We start from the raw sequence: 24548 nt of genomic DNA, 5'->3' as shown, positions 1-24548 counted from the left end.
GTGATGTGACTGGAATTTTTACCATGACTAATACTAATACTGTAAATATTCATATTTTTTTTACACATCACCAGTGGTGTCAATCAAAATCAACACTATTGTGGCATACTGTGAGTGCACAGGAAGTCTATAGCAATGATTATGACTGCAGGTCCTGGAAACCCATTGTTGGTACTAGAAGGATGCCAGAAAATGCAGAAAGAAATCTGGACCAAGAAAAAGGTCTGTAAATCATCTGAATAGAATGAAAAAAGTTCAGAGATGTATGTGCAAAGAAAGAGAAAATTCTCCCAAAGAAGCACAGATGGAGGTTATAAAAGAAGTATCTTTGTGTGTGGGTTAGGACTGGTGAGTGTACATGTGCACAATGTGTGTGCATTTGTGTTATCAAAAGATTTTTCAGCACTGTATAGAAGCATAAGTGTTGTGTTATAGGGCTATCGTAACCCAGATATGTCATGCTTAATTTAGTGGCTAAGAGTACAAGAGAAAAGGGGGAGAAAAAAACTACAAATTACTGTGAAATGCACACGATATCTGCAAGTATGAGTTCATCACAACTGCACTTAAGAAAAGCGAGAAGGAAAGAAAGCTATAGTGATGGAGAAAGAGAAAGAGAGAAGCAAACAGACGGAGCATCAGGTGACAGCAGGCGTTATCAGACCTCACCTCTGATTGCCATCTATTATGATGGAACAATAGTTTCCTGTGGGCCATGCTAATGACCTGTGTGTTTCAGCAACAGGGGAAATTAACTCAGCCATACTTTGTCTGCTTTATGCCAGGAGGGAAATTGACAAAAGGAGAGGAGTAGAGCACGAGAAGGTAGAATCACTGACACACCTGTTATTTAGTGATAGACAGCTGCCATATGTCTCTACCTGCATTGTGTGGGAACGTTGGGTGAGATTCAGTCACCAACAGAGGGCAGCAGAGGGCTTCAGAGCTGACACATCCCTCAGCGGCTGATTATGAAGCTTAGCCTCGGAGTCACAGAGAATTCACGCCGTCTAGATCTACAAGTCACCTCACAGACGTCCACTCAACACTTACTTTGAATTTGATACACAAATTATTGATGGGGTTGCAGTGTCTGCGCATAATGCAATGATCGCTTCATCTCAGAGCTGCCATGGTGAGATAAGTTGTTTGTTTTTGTCAACTTTACCTATTTTTCCAAGCTGAAATAAGGTGGGAGTGAGGTTTGAACTGCAGGGCACTGGTAATGGCGGAGTGTGTGTTCTACAGCACGTCTCGGTGAGAAACTAGCTCGATCTATTCACACTACATGCAGAGCCGTGGCCTCCAGGCTTGAGTTCCTGCTTCGGTAATGACTCTGTTCCCCTGTGGAATGTAGAACATTGTCTTTCCTCAAATGAGGGAAGCACACAATCACACACACACGCACACATGCACACAATCACACACACACATATCCACAAATGCGTGCACTTCAATATGTATGAAACACACAAGGCTGTAAACATGTACAGCCAAAATAGTGCATGCTTGCATGCAAGTACACATAAATACACACAGACCTGCACGCATGCACACACACACGCAAGCACAGACACACACACACACACATAGACACACACACATTCCACAGTCTCAGAAACATTGATTGGGCCTCCCTCTCAGGTTTGCTTGGCTCTACCATGATCAATCAGTGAGTTTATAGACCACAATGTGTGGCAGCTTGTATTGCTCTTTCTCCCTCTTCGTTACCGATCAGAGAAAATCCCACTCCAAGCAAGCGCAATGCACATTCATACAATTTTAATGACTCTTAAATTAACCATCATATTTTTGCTCCACTCCTTCACTGACTAAATCGCTTAATATGCATCAACACTGGCCTCACTTGTGGGTTAGCCATGACATTTTTATAATTCCTTTGCACGGGCATTGTGTTTATTTATGAGTGTGAAGGCTTTTTTTGGCTGATAAATGGCACAATTAAACAGTGCTCAGACACTCGAGGAAGCGTTTCAGGCTGCTGACAGATTTTTAGTGTCCTCTTCCCTGGCTAACGATGAAAGTAAATAATGTCTTAACGAGGTTGCTGGAGCAGTTGTTTGAGGATTCATTTTATATTTTACATTTGCTTTGAGCAGCAGCGGTTGAACACAACACAAAAGTAAGGTTCGCAGCCTAGATTTTATGCTTTGAACATAATTTAGTAGCTTGTTAACAAATTCCTTTACAATTATTACCGAGGTTACAAATGAAAATTGAAATAATTTCACATTTCTGAATTTTTCACGGTTGTGTTAGCAGTGAGCAGACTAATTGCTTTACTCATTCTTGTGTCTCTGACAAGCTTTCTGTCTCTTGAACGTTTTCCTCCTCTGTTTCTGCAAATCCATCTCTTCTTTTTGCAGTACTTAGGTTTATATTTCTTCAACATGATGTGGAGGCAGGGTCAAATAAGACAGACTACAGCGGTGTTAAGCTGCAGTTTGCGGGGTGCCACCGAACTTGAATCTTCTGACTTCCTGTATGCATTATTCAAGTGCCCCTATTGGCTGCTGTGGGTTTAGTGATGAAAGCAGCCTGACGCAATACTCGGCAACAGTGTTTTACAGTATTGTTTTACAAACTATTGTAAGGCAGGGGTAGAACAAGGGAGCGCATTAGCCAGGCCCTGGGAGGAGGGTAGCTTTATGAGCCCTCTGAGGCTGGCTGGGGAGCGCCTGGGCTCCTGTGCAGTTAAGCAGTGGGCTACGGCGCTACAAGCTGCCCCTACATTTACAGAATGCCCTTGGATGGAGGATGTGTGTGGATGTGTGCGAGAAAGAAAGTGTGGGGCATGCATGCTCATGGGCTAATGAGTGCATGTGTTAATGCCTGTGTGTGTTTGTGCGCACATGTGAGTGTGCGCGGACGAGATGTTGTTGGGTTGAGTCAGTCTCCAGAGGGAAGGAGAAGGACAAATGCTCCTTAAAAATAGCCCCTGGGCAGCTGGTGTACACAGTCTATCAGCAGTCCGTCCCTGGGGCCAAGGAGTGGAGGGATGGGGGGGGGGGTGGAGAGAGAGAGAGAGAGAGAAAGAGAAAGAGAGACAGGATGGATGTAAGAGAGAGAACTGTAGTGAGAGAAATGTGGAAAATAGAGTAGAATATGGGTGGAATGGAAAGAGAGGAGGGAGATGGAAAAAAAATCTAATATATATAGGGATAAAAAAGAGAACCCCGCTCTCAAGAAAGATAGAAGATAGTAAAAAAAGAGACCCAAAAGTCAAAGAGAAAAGGAGAACAAACTGAGATAGTCAGCGAAAGATGGAGAGTGCCTCCCAGTCCCAGTTGTGAATGCTCTAGAGGTCACAGTGGAGGGATAGGGTTTTGTAGAGAGCAGCTTTGTCCCCAGACGTCTTCAGTTACTAATATACCAGTGTGTGCTTCACTAAATCGCTCCCAGTCGGCGGGAGCAGAGATCCTTGAGACCCACTGAGACCCTTTATGGAAATAACTCTACCCCATTTGCTCTCAATAACTTGCTGTAACAGTGTGCGTGTATGTGTGTGTGTGTGTGTGTGTGTGCGAGGGTTTGTGTATATTTGAATTGGAGGTGCTCATTGAGCATTTGCGTGCGTAGTTTTAATGGACATGCACATAATGGATAGATGGTTTTTACAACTGTTCAATCTACTGGGAGCAACAAAGTCATCAAGCTATTAGATATTTATGGCACGGGAACACTCTGATTTTAAGGCTGCAGTGTGTGCTTTTTGTGATCTTGGAGTGCTCTCAGGTTTGGCATTACCACGCGCTAGAAAAAAATGTGATTAAACCCAGACATAAGACAAGAATCTCAAAAGGAATATCAGGTAGAATATAGTTTGCAGCGACTGGGAGGATTTGTGGGTGTATTTCAACTTTAAATGAGAAATAAAGAGCTGGAAGTCATTCTATGGTTGCCTGAAGGATCCCACACTCTCACAGTATCATCAACACACCAATTAGAGCCACAGACTGGGAAAGGATCAATGCGATTCTGAGTGTGTGTATGTGTGTGGGTGGTGTGTGTGTGTGTGTGTGTGTGTATATGTATAGACATATTTCGTTAGTTCCTCCACTGAGCTAATTGAGCTGTTTTTCCTCAACAGTTGGGAGCTCTTAGGCTGCGGACAGATGCCCTTGGGCACAAGGTGTGTGTGTGTATGAGTTTGTGTGCATCTGTGTGTTTGCCACTGCGAGCATGTGTTCCACCCTGCCACAGTGATTGCGAGAGTTTGTCAGTGCATGCCAAAATGAAAACTTGTGTGTGATGTGTCTGTGCATGGCATGCAGGCCGTAGGTCTGTCAGTGGCGTATTTAGCGGTCTCCAGGCATCATTAGTACCCTGACTGTCACATCGGGCCGTCTTAGTTGAGCTCTTTATAAAGCTTTGTTTAGAATACTCCGGCCACATGTGCTCCATTGCGACTGATGAGCCCTGAGCGGGTGCTGATGGAGTGCGTGGGTGTGTGTGTGTGCATGTGTGTGTGTGTGGAAGCGGGGTGGTGACGGAGCAGAGCCGTCCTGACAGAGATGTTACCCAGCAGCGGGATCCTGTGCCCCACCTCCCACCCCTCCTTACACACACACACACACACACACACATGGATACATACACCACCATCACCTACCCAAACAGGCTGGCTCTCAATGTCATCGTTAGGGTCATGTTTAACTAGAGAGAAGAGGATATACTTTGTTTATTTCAGGGAAAGGACAGTTGACCATTCCTCACATACAGGAAATGCAGCATACTGTACAAGACACCATACACTACAGCAGTGGTGTAAAGTATCTAATACTCAAGTGCTGTGTTTAATTTCAATTTTGTACTTGGACTTTACTATTTCCACTTTTTACTTCACTACAATTTGATATTGTAGATTTTACTTCACATTTCTTTGACAGCTGTAATCGCACTTAACTTGCAGATTAACATTGTGTGCATACAACATATGATTAGTTATGCATGATTAAACTTAATTACGGTATACGCTTACAGCTCTCATTTTTTTCATTCTTCATGCAAATACTTCCATCACTTTTTGTGGGCACAACTGAGCACACTGCCATGAATGGCTTTGAATGGAAACTGTACATTGTTATATCCCTATTTGGACAACACACAAAAGATACTTGGATAGATATCAGGGAGGCATTGTGATGCAGCCAGGAGGAATCCATCATTAACACTTTTGCTTTTAGATATGGTCTGAAGACACGTATTGAAAATCAGCTCACAAATAGATAGTTTAATTCTTTTTTTAAAGGCGCAGTCATTTCCTGAAAAGGCAGGACACTGTAGTTTTTATCAAACATTAGTCAAACATAGATGAATAGTGCATTTGTTGGGTACTATGTTCAGCTGTAGATTGACACACATTGATTGTGCTGGTGACCATTTATGGCAGACGGACAGTGTACCAGTATGAAGGCTTGACTCAAAAAACTACAGTGCCCATGTTTATGTTAATGAGGGAACATGTCAGTCAATGCAATGGAGAGGCTCAGTAGTTTTTGGACAACAATGGAGGTCTATGGCACAAAGACGTAAGCTCTATTTGTCTCTTTCACAATAAGAAATATATTGCCGGCCTTATCCTTTGATATGTTTGAATCAGTAATAATAATAAAGTCATGTAATACAATAATATAAGATTAAAAGTGACCATTCTGTATAATAAATAATTTTATTTTTAACATGTAAGTACATTTTCCTGTATTTTATTTATTTTTTTATTTATTTCATAAAAGTTGTTTTTTTAATGCAGAACTTTGATTTATGATTGAGTATCTTTACATTTTGGTGTTTCTACTTTTATATAATTAAATTATCTGCATACTTTTTCACTGCTGATGCTTTTGCACTGATGTGAGGTTCTATATGACAGACTGTTTGGAATCAAAGCTCTCACAAAATGTCTGATTTCTACAATAATATGTATTAGATGTAAGAACCTATGGAATCAACAAGTAGTCAATGTTGTTTTCGAGGAAACTTCCCTGCAGCATCTAGCTGGTGCTAGTCGTCTCTCCTCACCACAGCAGCTGCCTGTGATGGTTATCTCTCATTCATTTTCAAACACACACACACACACACACACACACACACACTCAGACCCACGTGCATTTGCACACCCACTCCTGCAACTCGCGCATTTCCACATTTGCACACTTGCACACGTTCGCACACTTGAATGCACTTGTTCTTTTTCTCCCTCTCTCTCCTTTGACAACATAACTTCCAGCAGAAGTGCGCCACTCTCAGTCCTTCAGTGGGAGTCGGTTACTTTGAGCTACTCAGGAATACAGTCTAACTTTCTAGTACAAGACTAGTCATTGAGTTTCTCTCTAAGGACCTCCGCTATATAACTTACACTCACTTTACAGGACTTCCATATCAGTGGAAGGCATCTCTCTGTGAAAGCATAGAGGTAGGAGTTGGGATAAAGCTATTTGATGTTTTGTAGAGAACGTATCTGAGGTAATGGATACTGTGTGAAAGGCTACGGCTTCATGAGTGAAGTGACAAAGTTAGTTTGGGCCTTACAGATCTTTAAATCCCTCCGGATCACTCAAACTGCCCCCCTCTACACTCACTGCTCTACTGATTGTGTGTGTTTGTGTGTGTGTGTCAGATGATTGGTACCTGGGCTAACAGAGAGGAGTCCCTCAGGTCCTTCTGTGGAGGTTCTCAGGTCTGGTCAGTTAACCTCCATCTCTCTCTTTGATCGCTACGGCTCAGACGACCCTCAGGGAAAACACAACACACTCAAACCTCAGTCAGACCTCTTTCAGCAGACACACACACACACACACAAACACCTCCACACTTATCCACAGCAGACAAACGGATTGGCACACAGAAAAAAACTTGCACACACACATATGCCAATGCATACACCCCTTCGTCCACACATGTACACACACTCTTTGCCACACAGTCAGACCAAAGGGGTAATGCTATACAGCCAGTGTCAGTGAGAGCAGGGTACTTAAGGTGCTATTACACTCCCATTACCTCTACTCTCATGTGCAATCAGGGAGAGGTGATGGCCTGCGCTCTGGCAACACACACCCTGTTTCCCCTTCTGACAGCGCCGTGGACAGAAACCTGAGGCACCAGGCTCCAGGATCGTAAGGTAGGTAAGGCGAGAAGATTTAATCTGATGGGTGTGTGTCGTATCTGGTAGGTAGAAGAGAAGGAGTGCTTTGTGCAGCTAACAGGGATAAAGCTCATACTCGTATTTGCCAATGATGATGATGGATATGCAGAGTTTCATGTGTTTGTGAATCTCTTTTAATGAAACGTATGAAAAGAAAACAGATTCTCCCACCGCCCCCATTTTTTTCCACTGTTTTTTGTGCCCCCCCCCCTCCACTCCCTACCTCCCCCTTTCTCTATTCCAACCTCTCTCTCTCGCTCTCTCTCAGCTGGCCCTAGATAGTTTTGCTCTTCCCCCAGCTCCTCTGGGACCCCTTCTCCGTGTCGTTAATCAGAGCTCCTCAGCTCGGCTTCTCTCTCTCCTACTCTCTCCCTTTTTCTTTCTTTCCAACCGACACACACACTTTCTCGTGCGCACACACACATACACGCACATGTGCAGTCTTATAGTCTCTCTCCCCCTCTCCTCCCCCATGCATCCTCAGCCCCATCCATCATAAAACGGCAGCGGGAAGGTGGGGTTGTGTGTAAATGTAAGTGCGAGTGTGTGAAAGTGTGCACGTCAGGTTCTGTGTGTTGCTGTGTGTCGGCTCATGCATGCGCACGCTATAGGCACACATCTCCGTGTCTCCTCAGCAAAAATGAATTGAGACTTTACAAGAAGAAAGCAATTAGGCCAGGGCTTTGCCCTATCATTCACTGGCTAATGTATCAGAGGCAGAGTGAATATTATTAACGGACGGGGAGGGTAAGGCTCTGTGGGTTTTACAGCCAGAAGGTAGGACAAGAAAAGACTAATGATTGTGATGAAGTAACCCTGAGTTGAAGGGTTTTAATCACTTGTAGGCTTTGTGGCTTCGCAGTTGACATGCTCTTTATGATAACTGCATGGCTTCCAGCTCTCAGTCTCTGCCATTCACTGAACACTAGTAGGAAGAATCAAATGAGACATTATCGAACACGGACAAGGATGACTGAGTACAATGCAACAAGATTACTCATTCATCAGGATGTGTGAGTGAGGGCCGTGGGGCTGAGAGAGCAGGGAGAAAACAAATTGTGAGTCAGAAAGATGGAAAGTATGATGAACAGAGGACAAAGAGACAAATTATGGGAAGAGAGGAAAAGGGCACAGAGACAAAAGTGCAAAGGAGAGAGGGGTGACCGAGGTGAAGCATTGATGGACAGAGTCAAGAAGAAGCAGACAGAGGAGAGAGGAGGTGAAGGAGCAGCATTGGGTCAGTGATGCGTAGAGACAAACCATTTGCACCTCAGCAGCAACTGAGCAGAGTGCTCTTGACTTCTGTGTGTGTGTGTGTGTGTGTGTGTGTGTGTGTGTGTGTGTGTGACACGGGTCGGGGGAAACTGGGTTCAGATCTAGGATAGGTCACACTGTAATAGTGGATATTTTAACAGCATTTTTGTTTCACATCTCTACAGCGGTCTTAAATGTCATGCATTTTAAAAAGTCAGGTCTCGGCGGGTCGCGCTGACACTGATGTGTGTGCTTTCCACAAACAGGAACCTTCCTCTTTGTGATTTAAAGCAACATTTTGTGCTCTCAGGTTACATTTGTTGACATCACTCAGCTCTTAACAGCAAATGTGATATGATAACTCAATCAGGCAAGACGCTAAATATTGAGATAAGCCCATAGTGACCCTGAAGAAAAATACAGGGCCAATCTGTTCCAGCCTGTTTCTGTGTTACAGTCACAATTACTGGAGATTACAGCCAAATCACTTCCACATGGGCTCAATGAAAACTTTACAATCTCTCCCACAATACAAGATGAGGTGACTTTGTTTGGACTTAAACCAACAGAGGAAAGAGGAGTCGAGGTGAAGGAAGTAAAGGAGGGAGCCTTGGAGCAATCGGGACAGTGAGGGGAGAGATTTGAGGGATAGGTGGAGGATTTTCGTAAAGGGTTTACTTCTGAACCATCGTGCAACCATCATTTTCTCTCCCAAGAATTTGTGTTCCAAAATCTGTCAAATTGGAAACAAATGTTGTGGGTGAGACCGCACGAGAATAAAAAACATTCTTGTTGTTTCACAATCCACCACCAGAAAAGAGCTGGCTCAGTGGAGGAATAAAAGAATGAGCAAGCAAAGACAAAAATCAAAATCAGCTTCAACATCACAGAAAGCAGAGGAATGCTCCAGAACAGACCCTTTAAAATGTATTTATATTTTAAAAAGAAGAGACAGGAATAATAAGGGACTGTGTGAAAATTATTTGTGTCAGAAAAGGGGGAGGATTGTGTATTTTTTTTCCTTTTGCTGAAGAGAGGGTAGTGATCATTTTTGGAAGAGTAAGAGAGGGTCTTTCAACCTTTTCTTGTCCCAGATTAATATTTTATTTCATTTCTCGGTAACATTTTACTTTAAGTCCTCCTGTTTGTCATTTATAATCAGCATATACATATTTAATGAATGACTAATGATACACTATAATGCACACCATAATGTAGTGGTAAGCAGATATAAGTATTTATTGACATATTTGTCAACTCCTCTTATGGACGCCTATAACTGGATGCTGGTGTATAAACAGAAAATATAGTAAAACACAGTTGTAATATTATAAAATATGTCCTCAGAGGGTAAGTTATAATTTCTGACAAATATTGTACATTAATTAACACTTAAAATGTCCTTATATCTGCTTATAATTACATTATAGTGTGTTATTAACAATTTATTAACTGTTTATATACTGCTTAGAAATGCTAAATAGGGAAACTTAAAGTAAACTGTTACCAAGTTTTCTCTCTCTTACGAGTTTCATAGCAAGAAAAAAAAAAAAACGACATAAAAAATATGGCTTTTGTGTAAGCCACAGGTCATAAAGGTATATTTGGCAATACGTAAATGACAACAATCCTGTCAAAATTTTGCCATTTGTGAAGTAAGTAAGTAAATGAAACTTTATTTGTATAACACCTTTTTTAACACAGTTAACAAAGTGCTTTACATCAACATTGGCACAGAAAGAAAAAGAGAACAAGAAAAACAGAAAAGAATACATAGGGACATAACGCACATATGAACACAAAGCATACAGCAACCAGTCACCACCCAGAGCACACACTTGAAGTTATCGAATGTTATGGAAAGGCCGTCCTGAAAGAGTGGGTTTTTAAAGATTGTTTAAAACAGTCAACAGACTCAGCTGGTCTAATGGGAGGGGGGCGATTGTTCTAGTGTCTGGGTGCCAGGGCAGGAAAAGCGCCATCACCTTTGGTTTTTAGTTTGGCACGCGGTATGGCCAACAGGTTCTGGTTGGATGATGTAAGTGACCGTTCAGTAGTGTAAGGGCTAAGTAGCTCGGTGCTAAACCGTGCCTTATAAGTGATTAAAAGAATCTTAAAATTGATCCTGATCTTTGTTGGCAGCGAATGCAGTGACGCTAAAGTAGGAGTGATGTGAGATCTACGGCCAGTTCCAATTAATACTTAATAGTCTAGCCACTGCATTTTGTACAAGCAATTAGTGGCTGTATGAAAATTATCCTTCCATTAACATATTAAAGTTTAAATTGGGATATACCATCTTTAATGTTATCAATGGGGAAATTAATTGTATCAATCTAGTACTTATCTTGAGATATTGTAGGGAGTTTATTGCATTTTACTCTTACTCAAGGGGAGAGTCCAAAAGAAAAAATTACTTTATGCAGGGGGAGGTCATGCTTTTTTATGGTGTGAAAAATGAAGTTCAGCCCCCCCTCCACAGCCAAATAATTTTTGTACAGTCCCCATATCAGTGAAAGGAAGGGGTAATTGTTCAGCTAAGTAAAGTCATTTCTAGTTTTTCCCCCCTCTTCCTCCATAAAGTGAACTTGTTGAAATGTCCTCTTTGTCCACAGCAGCTCCTTGGTAAAACAATCCAGGGTAAAGTCAGAGCATGTGGTCGTTAACTCAGGCTGGCATACCTGTCTTGCTTTTATAGGTGGCAAAAGCTACTAATCCTTCAGTCCAATATTTACTTAGACCAAGTTATGTTTTCCTGGACCTTAGCTATGCATCTCTCCTGCTCCCTGCTTATATATTCTTGGCCCTTGATGTATTCCTGGCTCAGGAAACAACTTTTAGTGCCCCGCAAGGGCTGAGTGAGAATTGACAGTGTGCGCCAGAGTGAGAGCGAGAGGTAGGGGGCCTGTTTTAGTTCCACTGTGTTTGTAAGGTCACTCAGAGTACATCTGTATGGAGTGGGAACTCACTCGCTTTCACTGTCACAACCACTCACAACAGCCATCTGTAATGCTGTTATGTGGAGCACTGTGTCCCTTTGTCCCTTACACACACACACACACACACATAGAGGCAACCACACAGTCACACACACACACCCTCACACGTATAAAAGCACATACGTGTGCACGCAGACTCACTCTAACCCGCACGCGCTCACACGGCGTCACCGTTCACACGACAACAAATGAACCAGTGCAAACACACATTAACATAATGCTAGGTTCTAATTGCAAGAGCATGTGTTTCTAATGAAAAAGTTGTTTTAGGGTTTTATTCCGCTCGGCTGTCAAACAATTCGCCCCTGTTTTGAAATATAATTGTGGGGACCGTAAGAGTTTCGAAACCAAACCAAAACATTACCGCCATCCTGGTTTCTAATGTTTCTAATTTGTTAAAATATGCTGAGTGAATGACAAAAGTAGAAGTCCGACCTGCCAAGAAAAACATATCAGAGGCAGGGCCATGTGGAAATACAGAGTCTCTTTTAGAAACATGATCAATGTAACCTTTGTTACAGGAAGGAGAGAGGGAGAGCGGGGGAGTGCGGGTGAGGGGAGAAAGGAGACAACATACAGAGACAGTAGGTTCATGTTTGTGTACATGTTTATTTATCACTAAATCCACAGTGCATACAGTAAAAACAAGCTTACGAATTCAAGTGGACAGATTCATTCCACTTATGTATGTGCCACACATCGATGTACATGCATTGTTGTGGTGAAATGAAGATTTTTGTGTGTGTGTGTGTGTATCAGAGTGGAGCGAATATGTTAGAGAGTAATTTTCACAAACTGTCAAATGCTGAGAGGAAGAGGAGAAAGATTTAATCATTTACAGATGGGAAGTATATCTTTTACTTCTCATTTATGCTTGTTCTCTCTCAGGCTGCACTGAGGAGGATGTGTAGCCCCCCCCCTCCTATTCTCCACCCCACACACTTCCAACCCAAAACTAACATAGGCTACAGCCTGGAAGTGGGCTGAGGAGTGTGTGTGTGTGTGTGTGTGTGTGTGTGTGTGTGTGTGTGTGTGTGTGTGTGTGTGCTGGTAAGAGGGAAATTCATATGGTTGCAGAGCATCTCTTTTTTTCCCCCCGTTGCTCTCTGCTTCTCTCTCTCTCTGTCTCTCTTTCCCTCCCCACGTATCTGTTTCTCCGAAGAATAACATACAAACCCTCTGTGAAAGGATTCATGGTTTATTAAACCAGAGGTCCTTTTCCTGTTTCAACACTGAGAAGAAAAAATAAATACCACAGTTTGTTTTCTCTCCCTCTAGCTTAGTCCTCTATCTATCTCTCTATCTATTTTCATACATTTTTTCTCCAATTCGTCTTTTTTCCCCCCCTGTCATCCCGGTTGCGTCTGTCAATCTTTCAACTTTGTTTTTAGAATATTTTTTTCCCCCCTGAACTTTCGATACTCTAACATTGTGTCAGCCTTCTTGCTTCAGGTCTTTTTTTTTTGTCTCTTGGACACCAATCAGCCACAAAACCCATTAAAGCAGAGTGTGTGACCACTGAATGGGTCCCACTAGTTTACACCCTGTGTCTGCTTGGTCAGTGTGTGTGTGTTATCTGGTGTTAGAGGAGGACAGACTAGGATAACTCAGGGTAATGTATTGTCCTGGGTGTGCACCCTGACAGTTCCCCCTGCCGGCGCCTGGTCATTCATTACTGCTAATTTGACATGTTTACGGACCCCCCTCCTAACATTACATACTTAAGGCAATCGACTGACCTTAAATGGAAACACCTACAGCTGCACGGCATGTCAATACCAGATGAGGATGTTTGTGTCTGTGTGTCGTGTGTGTGTGTGTGTGTGTGTGTGTGCACACTTTCATGTGCGTACGTACCTGTGAAGCAGTGCATCAATACTGAGTTAGTGGTTAATCTCGAGGAGCAGGTGAGTTATGTCTGCGGTGACGTTTTCCTGCATTATCTGAGTGAGTGTGTGTAATGCGGCTAAGAGGTGAACAATTCAGAATAATGCAGGAAGTGTGTATGTGTAAAGGGGGGGGAGGTGGGTGGGTGTGAGGCCAAGAGGGAAAAGTGAGAGATTAGACCTTTAAGAGCCAATATCTGTTTTGATTTCAATCACGGCCGCTCTAATTTCCCCCCTCTGTTTGTGTTTTTACATATTCAGCACTTAAACACAGTGTTGTGTCATTAAATGGCAAATCTTGCGTTGTCTCTCACTGATACACAACATTAATCACCAATTAGCTTGTCCTGTGACTGGCCACCTCTCTCATTAGAATATGATAGAATATAATAGTACTTAATGATGCTTAGGAAACATAATTAAATGACTGAGCTGTAGAACATGTGGAAGGACCGCGGTGCATCAATCAAAGACGACCCTGTCAATCCAGCGCTCATCAAGAGTGTGCACAGAGGGTGTGTAAAAACAGAGTGTGTGTGTGCGCCAGAACCACTGGCCTCTATCACGACCTCATTAGGGAGAAATGAAGGGTGGACGTGTCCCCATCACAAGATACCACTGGTGCTTCAAAGTGTGAATGACATTAATATCTGACTGTCTCTGCATCTGTCTGAATGTCAGTTGGTCTATCTGGCTGCATTGGAACAGATGAACAAAAAAAAAAAAAAAGGGCATCTCTCTGAGGTATCTGCTTCCAGCTCTAATTAGCATCTGAATAAATGGAATAAATAATCTATATTATTTATGGATTTGCTTTTATCATTAATCAACATAACAAAAAGCTTGTCTAATGCGCTCGCTGCAGTCGCCACTGTACCGTCAGCTGAGGGGAGGATGGGGGGGGGGGAGAGAAAGAGATGGAGAGGGAAAAGTGGGAGGCGGGTGGCTGGGTGGTGGGGGGCCAAATAGCTTATCTTTTGTTGTTTTTTTTTTCATTTTAGTAGAACAATAAAGATAAGTGTTCTACATGCTTGCTTAACACACACAGTTCGCCGGCCTCCTCCCCTTTTCCCTCTCTCTGCCGGCAGTGGTGAAATCCATCTCTCTATCTCTATCTCTCTAACATCCATTATATACCCCAGCCCCTCACCTCCCTACTCATTAGGCCAACGCACAGTAAATTAGCAGCAGCAATTACAGGGAATATAAAGCATGGGCTCTGCCGGGCTCCCTCTGACAGGTACCACACAGATCATAGACAGACACCCACAGTCACCGGGATAATTACTGTGGGAAACGACCACACACCCTCATAAGCGAGAGCACAAACCTGAATGCGAGTGCACACTCATCCTAGGTATGCCTGTACTCAAATATGCTCTATCTTACTGGCAGGCGGGTTTCATGCATACATAGATGTGGAAAGGCGGAGTTGCTCATATTCACCTGCAAATACACACAAGTTAAGTAAGGCCAGGAATGGAACTTGCTTCCCATTGTCTCTCTGCATCTCTCTATGATGTCCATTGTGACTGTTTTCCAACATAGAATATTATTAATATTCATTCCTCCACTCCTTGTTTTTTGCTCACTGTCTAGGTCTACCTCCATCCTGAATACCCCCCCTCAAACCCCACTCCCATCCTCTCTCCTTTCCATTTCTTTCCTTTCCTTTCTTTATCCGGGATCCCCATGGGGACTCCTGTTTTTCTTTCAAATACGCCTCTCCGCTCTTCCTCCCTTCATGTGTCCATGCAGGGAGGAGAATGAGAAGGAGGAGGAGGAGAGCGGGATGGTGAGGAATATGTGCATTAATATATTTCATTAGGATACTAGTAGCACAGAAGCTCCTGAACAGCACCTCTCTTGATGTGCTCTGCCGTCTGTATCCAGAAGAGTAGTTCTCCAGGAATAGCGTCTTTAATGCTATGTCTCCAGAGGACTGAGGTCTGCTGGCTCCACGCTGCCCTCGGCCTCCCACTCCTATTGTCCTCCTCCCACACTGACCAGTCTATCTGGGCCTGAAAAGCTGCTGGATATAAAAAGCAAAATGGGTTCACCTTTTGTCTATGTGTATTTATGATTTATGAGTGTGTGTTTGAATGTGTGTCAGTGTGGTATGTGTGTGTGTGTGTGTTGCACCGCAAGCTGCATTTGGGGAAGCTGAATCCCTGGAGCCGCACGATACAACACAGCAGCGGTGCTCGGCTCACTAATCAAAAACATTAGGCTCCAGGACTCATTTTCCCCAGCACTGAGTGTGTAACCTCCATAATTCAATATCCCACCTCTTACAGCTAAATCGTGCACACTACAACCCACTTTACTGTTTGTCAGCAAACTATCAACTCTGTTATTAGATATATGGGAGAAAAAGCCCTGCGCAGTTATGAACCTATAGGCAATTAAGGAGGCCAACACACACAAACACACGCAGTGTTTATGAGTCCTTATTTCATCAGTACTTCCAGGTTGTCTCGCTCTCCCCCTTGGCGTTACGGAAGCCTCCAGTTACCGTGGAGACCCGGGAACACTTTGAGGTCAGCAGAATCCTGGGATCCGCTATTTTCACAAGCTAATCCAATAGCAGCCTCCTAAATTAGATATGCAAAAAATAAAAAAGAAATTAATTTTCTGCTGATGACCGGGTATGCAAATGATGACTCAATTATGGTGGGCTGGTGCGTTCGCAATTAATAACCTTGGAATCATCATTAACTAATATGTTTAGGAGGAAACTTGTCAGGCTAACCATGTTCACCATGCCATCAGTAATGCATTAATGAATTAGATTCATTAGAGAAAAGGGGCCTAGCAGGGGGAGGGGATGCAGGCCTGTTTCTGACCTGTGGAATTAGTCTTAGCCAGTCCTTCTCTATTCTTAGTCAACCGCCTGTCAGCTATTTGCTGATGACATTTTCAGTCAAAAGAGAAGAAACTCACAAAAATCATCCTTGTTGGTACTCTATTAATTGAATGAACCACATTTTCCCAGAAATCAGAAGTGTGTCGTATTTTAAAATAACAAAAGGACAACTGACAAAGTCACAGACAAGAGGTAACTTTAATTCAACATTGTGAGAGTCCAAAAGTTATCTTACAGCTCAATTTTCATCAAAAACAATAATCTATACAGTAGAATTTTTTTCTTCCCTTATATCATAGAGCTGTTCAGTGTATTTGCAGTCAAAGACAAAACAGAGGAAAAAATAGACACCAGCTATTTGGTTTGCATCTTTTTTTTGTTGTTTGTTACCTAAATACAAAACTTTGTCACCCATTACCGATATTCATAATCAGGATGGAACTTTGCTTACAAAGAAGCCATTGTATGACAACAGACCTCTGTAGTTCATTTGAAACAGATATGATGCAGCCCCTCCCGCCCTGGCCCAGACCAGCACAGGCACACAAGTGCCTGAAAAACACTCGTCTGTCAGCAGGCGCCTCTGTTAAAACGCTCCTTTCTACCCACTTAACAAAACCAGGCTCTAGAAAAGAAAAGCAGAGAGAAAAGCCCTATTCTCTGTCCAGCAACAGCTTGAAGACACACGGCAGACACAAAGAAAAGACTACAGAAATGGCTGAGGGGCCAAGGAGCTCCCTTTCATGCTTCCTCACTTGTTCTTGTTCTGTTTAGCTTGTAATGAAGCTGTATTGTCCATAGGCTAATACAGGGAGTGAATGACTGGGGGATCGACTGTCAGATACTGGAGTCTGAACTGTGACTCCATGTGTGGGATTAAAAATTGTGCTGTGACAGTGCTTGTCTTCACTGTGCGCCCCTTTGTACTACAATTAAAACAGCTCTGCATTGTCATGCTGTTGTGATCCTGTGGTTAATGAGAAATATTACCATCATGCGGTTGAAATTATTTCATTAGTTGAAAAAGAGCTACATAATCGCTACAAAAAAAAAAGACAAAGTGTTTCTGTGAACACTAAAGTGCAATGAGCACCACTGAGACAGACCTCTCAGCGTCGACTGTCCTTCAAAGCGTGCCATTGCTGTAGTATTATAGTACATCGGGGTGTGTGTGATTGTTGAATTATGGCTCTTTGTATTCTAGTCTGGCTTCACCACCAAACAGAGTGGGTTTGTGCTTTGTCCCCAAGATCCCATGAATTCCTCTGTGGCAATAGACAATTGTGGTGAGGGTAGAAAACTGTACACGTGATTGAATGAAGAATGGGTTTGCATTGTTAAGGCATCTAGACTGCTGGTAAAGATTACAGTGACAGAAAAAAGAAAGAGTATATAGATACAGTATGTAAGCAGGCATAAATAACATAGGAAAAGAAAGAACAGAGGGGGGGAAAAGAGGAACACAAAGAAAGAAAAACACAGAGCAATTTCTTAGTTCTCCTGGTTTCCACACAAAAAAGAAAGTGTCACTCAAGAGAAGAACCCATGCATATTATCAGTTCAAGAACAGTATCAATCCGAAAGCCTCAAAGAGTTCAAACAAAAAGATATAGATTTACAGTATATATTAATGTGTGTATATATTCTTAAAAAATCTACTTCAACCAAATACTCTGAATAAGATGCTACTTTTTTGCCATACAATAAACATTTTCATAAGGAAAAAAACAGAAATGTTTTATTAACTTACAAATAATACAAAAATAGACAATGGCATGTTTTTGAATCAACAAATGAAAGCATGGTATACCGATGCAAAACAATCAACATACAAAACCAAAAAAAAAACAAAAAAAAAAGATAAAAAAGTCACATTTAAATAGTGAGAGACAACAGTAAATAATGAAACAAAACACTGTGAAATATGTTCACTTACTGTATTAAACTTACACAACACAACTAAACGAGGGTGAGAGGCAATGTACAAATACAAGGGATAAATACATTATTTATAGGATATTTTACAGGAATCCCCTTTTTGTATCCAAATCCATGTTTCTCATGTTTAGCAGATGAGATATTGACAACACACAGTAAATCTATCTTCTGTACTGAGAAGCTGCCTTAAGACATTTAATGTTTACATTTCAAACTATAGCTATTGCAAAAAAGAAAGACAGGTCAAATGAAAAATTCAACTTTTTTTTTTATATACAAAAATATATCACATATATCACGCATTTATTCTAATTTGATATTTGCTAGACTCCTTCAGTACAGTGCTGGCTGGACGCACACATCCTCTGGCTTTTCAAGTCTTACCTAAAATCTCAGGCGAAAAATGACAATTTTGGCTAACCATCACCTTTTGTTCACATGACAAGCAGAAAAAACATATTGCAAACAGCTCAATCCTCACAGTTTTATTAAAATTCAAACAAACAAACCAACCAAAAAAAAAAAAAAAAAAAAAACCAGAAAGAAAGAAAGGCATGGTTTCTGATGTTGAAATCGCTTAGGGAGATTTTGTTACACCATTTTAGATTCATGGGATAATTAGCAGCAAAATTGAGGGTTGATTTTGTTCTTTTCTGTATTTCTTTGTTTTTTTATGTTTTTGTTGACCTTGGTTCCATTTGGCCAGTGTGTTGTTATGTGGTTTTAGTAAGCAGGCTGAGCTAAGGAAAGCATCTTCTATTGTGACAGAGGTTACACAAACTTCATGGCCAAACCAACACTTCACTGTTGTTTGTGCGAGCTACAGATTGCAAGATGGCATGGGGCCTCCAGTAATCAAACCCAAACCTTACAGGCATAAACATAAAGATAAATAAATGCTCTTTTCATGAGGTCAGTGTCACACTGTGGGCAAACTATCAGTCTCTATACACTCCATCCAACGCGGTGTCAGAGAAGCTACACTAATTCAACCAAGAGGGAAATAACATCACAAAGGTTCGTATTGTCCCTTTTTCTCCTCCCCTATCCCTTCAGATGATATCCCAATGGAAAGGCCTGAGTTTAACAGAGTCCTGCGTCTTATCTTGACTTCCTTCAGTTCAGCTCTGGAGCATAACAGAGACTGGCCAGACTCCGCTACTGTGTCTTTTCCTCTCAACATTCCCCAATCTCCAGCTATCCCAGATCCTCTACATGGGTGGAACGATCATCCCAGGAATCGCTGCTTGTGGGAAAAGAGGGGGAGGAAGGAGAGAGAGATAGAGAGGGGGAGATGATGGGAGGGTGATGGGGGGGGAGGAGAGAGAGAGAGAGAGAGAGAGAGGTCAGTCATGTGATTGCTGGGTTTCATCTGTCATCACAACAGTCACATAACAGACATGTGCTCCAGCATCTGGCGAACAAAGACGACTCTCCCTCATTATATCTTCATTCCGAGGCCCCCAAAATCAAAACATTTTTCTCCGCTGCGCCGCTAACTTGGCGCGCACCGGCAACATCATTCTACTTTTTCGCAGGCTTTCTGAATAGCTTCATGCAAGAGCTGCCGCTGTTAATTGTTAGCAGTTACACTGTGCAAGCCCATTGTGCGAGGCTGTCATCATGGAGCGTAATTCAAACATGAGAGAGAGGCTGTGACATGGGATGACAAGAGGCGATGAAATTGCGCTCAACACTCGAACATAGAAATGGGATCCATGAGCCTTTCATACTGAGCTACGTTCACATTTTTACCTTCTTATATCATACTCTGCCTCTCACTAGCTCCTACGTCACCGCCTCACTCCTGCCCCCCCACACCCCCTCCAACCCCCTTTCCCTTCCCCCCATTTTTACACAGAAGCCATCACAGGGAGGAATTTTTCATATAACATATTGGCTCCCTATTGATTCCCCTCTCCCTCCAATCCACTAATTCCCTGGTTATTTCCTAAGTGTCTCTGGCTTGTTGGGATTAACAGAGTGGTGTGTGTGTGTGTGAGTGTGCGCGCCTGTGTGTGTGTGCATGTGTGTCAGTGTGATCAGCGTGCAATGGCCAATGGCCCTTGGGTCACCATGGTCAGCGCTCATCAACGCCGACAGAGGAAGTGAGGAAGTGCTTAGCTTGGGGCTCTGATAAAGATTCCCATCCATCATTTCTCTCTCTCAGGATCTCAACACCATACAACATCCTGCCTAGACGAACAGACCCCGTGCTGCATTTGATGGAAATGGGAGAACAGAATGACCCGTGGTGGCATAACACCCCCCCCAACACCCACCGGAGCACAGGCAGGAAGCAGGAAGTGAAAACAGGAAATGGAACACATATGCTGTCCCCATGACAAGTCAAGAGTGACAAATAAAAACAGAAAAGAGAAGGAAGGGTAGGGCAGGATGAGCTGCTGGTGCAAACGAGTGGTGTGGGAGAGCGTGGAACGGAAAGAAACGGGAGAAAGAGAAAACGAAAGAGAGGGATAACGTACTTCAGGAGAAGGCCAGGCCCTGCAGAGAGCTGGCTGATGAGTACTTGCTAGAGTCCACAAAAGACTGATCTAAAGTGAGGAAGGAGAGTGGAGGGTAAAGAAAGGAAAAAACAGGGAGTGAAGAGGAGGAAGAAAAGGGAGAGCATAGGAGGCAGAGGTGAGAGGAAAGGTGAGAAATTGTTATCAAAAGGAGGTGAAGAAGAGCAGGATTAGCGCGTAGACAGTAATGTTTGTGTGGAAATATACTCTATTATGTGAATAAATGCTAAGTGGCTACCTGTCTAGCAGCTTACCTTGCAGGCTGTTAGCATTGGCGCTGGTGCACGTGGGTGGCGGGGAGTTTTGGGGTCGCACGACGGGGGCGAACGCGCTCTTTTGCTTGACGGCGGCGGACACCATGTTGGCTGGAGAAAAGGAGAAGATGCCAGAGGAGCTGCTGCAGTTGGAGGGCAGGCTGGTCGACGAGGCCATGGTGGGGCTGGACGGGACGACTGAGAGAAGAGAGGTGGGTTGGAGAAGGGGGGGTTCAAGGGGTCAGAGGGAGCATGTCAGGGAAGAAGGACAGGGAGGAAAGATGAAGACGGAAAAGGGAGAGACGGGGTTAGAGAGAGGGCCGAGGGCAGAGGACGGGCAGACGGGACGAACAGAAAGGGACTGGTCAATGGACGATGGCAGGAGGGATAATAATTTGGACTCAGAATCAACTGGCTCAGACTTTTTTTTGCAACTTTTTCTTGTTTTCAGCAATCGCTTGGCAGTGAGATATTCCATAGCTAAGACAAAAATGTGTTTAGATGGAAACTTGCACCAAAAACAGCCCAGAGCATTTTTTTCCTCTGATCAGTCTGTTTTGATGACTCATCCTATGCTCAGGGGCACCGGCCTGATAAACATCTCTGCACCAACTCTGGGTGTCGTACCCGTAATTTGTTTTCAGTGCTACTTACAAACAAGGCTTTCCCAAATCACCTTTATCACAGATAATCATGCAAGAGATCAACAGACAGAGCCACTGGTTCCAATAAATTACAACAAGTGGGCTGATAACATCTGCTTAACAATAATCATATTACTTTGTGTTTTTATTGCCACCACCTTATATATGATGCAATCAGCTGATGAGCATATTTCTGAGCTGGTCACACCAGAAAGTGGCACACCCAAATAATCTGTGTGTCTTCACAAAAAATATTTGATTCTAAGCTTGGTAAATACTTGCAGGGCTAGTAACGATTAACATGCTAGCCAGCCAGGAACATGTTAGTTTTAGTCATGTGCTACCCGCTTGATAGCATGCTCATTAGCTCAGCTGCTAATGTGAAAATAAGCTCACACAGCTTTTCCAAAAGACTTATTGGTACAGTTGACTCTTGTGTCTTAACTGTCTGTAAATTGTGTCTCTGTTGTGGAGCAGTTTATGCTTAAAGTTAAATAAAACTAGATGGTGACATGGCACGGTAGCTTCAGCCATTTTGAACTCCCTGACTCTCCGTTCTCTCCAAGGTGTCTCTGTCAAGATGGTTTGCAATTGGTCAATGCTGCAAATATGTGAGTCGAGGACGACCAAAGTAAAATTTGAGTGGATTTACTTCAATCAGCTGATTGCCACGGTTACACTGGTGTAAATTGATTTCCCTGTAAAATGTTGATGTTTTAAATTTGAGTGTGACCAGGCCTTCACGCCTTACATTTGTGAAATTCTCAACCTTAGTTCCACAGCATTACTAAGGCTCTGGATTTAATTTTGTGAAGATTTTGCATGCAAGACAGCACAACCACATTTTGAAAAAGTGAGCTGGATTTACAAAGTTCGCTACAAAGTCACAATCATGAGACTGATATTCAGACACAAAATGAAAGGTTATCTTCACAACCCTAAATCCTGTCTCCCTCTGACATCATCCCATCCATCCACCTCTCCCGGGTTTGTGTTTTGTCTGCTAATACACTAAGAGCATTTTCCCCCTCAGTGATTTTACAATCAACCCAGTCGTATTTCACCTGCCCTCTGATATCTGCTTCTGCCTTTATTGTTGTTATTATCCAACACTTAGCTTTTATGGCTCTTCCTGACAAATCCTCGCAATAAAGTCATAATCCATTTATGAAGGGGCCTAACTAATCAATTAATGAAAATTGGACCTACAAAGGCAGGCCGAGGGGCCATTGATTGAAAGTGTCTGTGTGGGGCCGATGAGCCTGTTAAAATACTTGTTAACACCCAGGAATCAAAGAGCTGAAATGGAATTGCTTCTCTAGCAATTAGTTTATTGATTTAATCAAGGGTCTTTAATGTAGAGGGTGAATGTGTGTGTGAGCAGGGGTGGTGGGGTGTGTGTGTCGCGGGTGGGGGTGTGGGGGGGGGGTGGAAGGTGATCTGCTCCCCTGGCCAATAAAGTGGGGATTTGTGTTTGACTCTGTTCTTAAAGAAACAGATGAGCCAGCTGAACTGCATGACTTTATCCTTGTCTGTCACATCTTGTTCTTGCTTCACATTCTCAGTTCCTGCCAAAGACTTATTCTTTTATGTTCAAAAAGGCTCTGATTCAATCTTTTCGCCTTCCATGCCTTGATTTTGTCATGGTTTCATCTAAGGGCTGATTGTGTCTAGGATCTCGGATGTAGTGTGTTTACTCACTAGCATAGGGCGAATTGCCTGCAGATCCATTGAGGAAGTTGGGCGAGGTGCCCAAGGTTGCCATGCCAGAGTTAGCGTAGCCATTCATGCTAGTGGAGACAGAGCTGTAGCTACTCTGTTGGGGAGTGGAGCTGGGGACATAACCATGAGGGGACACACTGCTTGTACTCCTACTGAAACCTATGGATAGGGAAAGAAGAAGAGACAGACAGAGAGAATAGGTTTTAGGGGTATAGCAGATGGCAGACAAAACAAAACAAGAAAGCTTACATGCAACGCTGCCAAACACTCTTTTCTCCTACACGGCTAATGGATGTAGCGATATAAGCCAAGAGAAATGTTCGAAAAATCTTGGACAGCATGTGGCACAGTGAGAAAGCAATGAACAGAGCAGGGGAAGCATGATATGAGGGCGAACTAGCTGCAATCCAACCGCTGAAACAAGAGCCCTTTAACCTTGCTGGCTCCTCTCCAAAATTAGATATATTGATAAGGCAATTAACACTAAAAGGCCTCTGCAGCGCTCCTGTAATTTATAAAGAATCAAGTCAGTATTTCTGACAGGACCTTTCTCTCCATTATGCTTTACAGATGGTGGTGAACAGAAGGATGGAAGAAAGACTATAAATATACATCTCAGGTCCAAACGCTGACACTGGAGAAAAAACAGCTGGAATTGAACATCGGGAATTTCTGCTCCCTAGTGCAACAAGGGCTGCGCTCCACTACCATAGTAGCTGTACTCTTCTATAATTAGGTGTCACCAATTCCCCGTCCTCATCTGCTTTGAGTTGGAAAGACTCCATGGGCCAGAAATCAAGCAGCTGATGTCTGTTGTTTTCTTCATATCTGAAGGTATTTCCAGATGAAGATGAAGAGGAGAGGAAGCTCATTGGAAGTACTAAGACAGATCCAGAGGCTGGTCCATCCACTCTCCTCTCCTTCCCCTGATACATGTGATGAATCACCACTGACTGCACCCACATCTCTCTCTGTCAGACAGGGGCCGACCCCAGTCTAATATACACACCCCTAGGACCCACTCATATTTCTCCATCGCACTCCATCCATGGCTCTCTTTTTCTCCATTCTTCACTCTCTCACCTTCTTTCTTTCCTCAAGTTTTCCCTGTTTCTTGTCGCTGCCACCCCTCCTCCTCCTCCTCCTCCTCCTCCTCCTGTCCTCCTTTTTTCAGACTCTTCTTTATTTCCTCCATGCTCTCAAATCACCCTCTCTGAATTTCCCACATGAAAAATAAAGTATCCCTATCGCACTACTCATCTTTACTATCCATCCCCTCTCTTTCTAAAAAA

General features: G+C 43.0%; 1 protein-coding gene and 1 long non-coding RNA gene across 6 annotated transcripts in view; one reads left to right on the top strand and one right to left on the bottom strand.

Annotated features, from left to right (window-relative positions):
- Window positions 1-1002: 1002 nt before the first annotated feature.
- LOC122990604 lies at window positions 1003-24543 on the top strand. The gene is made up of 3 exons (XR_006405419.1): window positions 1003-1135; window positions 7046-7144; window positions 23827-24543. It is a non-coding gene; the product is annotated as an uncharacterized LOC122990604 (long non-coding RNA).
- ebf1a (EBF transcription factor 1a) overlaps window positions 16353-24548 on the bottom strand; it is a 59519-nt gene continuing 51323 nt past the window's right edge. Inside the window, exons 14-17 of one of the 5 annotated variants that reach the window (XM_044363989.1) lie at window positions 23236-23415; window positions 20891-21088; window positions 20598-20666; window positions 16353-19354 (exon numbers count right to left, since the gene is read on the bottom strand). In XM_044363989.1, coding sequence (XP_044219924.1) covers window positions 20599-20666; window positions 20891-21088; window positions 23236-23415 — 446 coding nt within the window. In that variant the 3' untranslated portion in view covers window positions 16353-19354; window position 20598. The remainder of the gene's footprint in view (window positions 19355-20597; window positions 20667-20890; window positions 21089-23235; window positions 23416-24548) is intronic. The other 4 variants (XM_044363991.1, XM_044363990.1, XM_044363993.1 and 1 more) reach the window with 4 other exon arrangements.

This window comes from Thunnus albacares, chromosome 10 (genome assembly GCF_914725855.1).
Source record: "Thunnus albacares chromosome 10, fThuAlb1.1, whole genome shotgun sequence".
In the NCBI taxonomy this organism is placed as follows: Eukaryota; Metazoa; Chordata; class Actinopteri; order Scombriformes; family Scombridae; genus Thunnus; species Thunnus albacares.
This window is presented reverse-complemented; position numbering and strand designations above follow the sequence as displayed.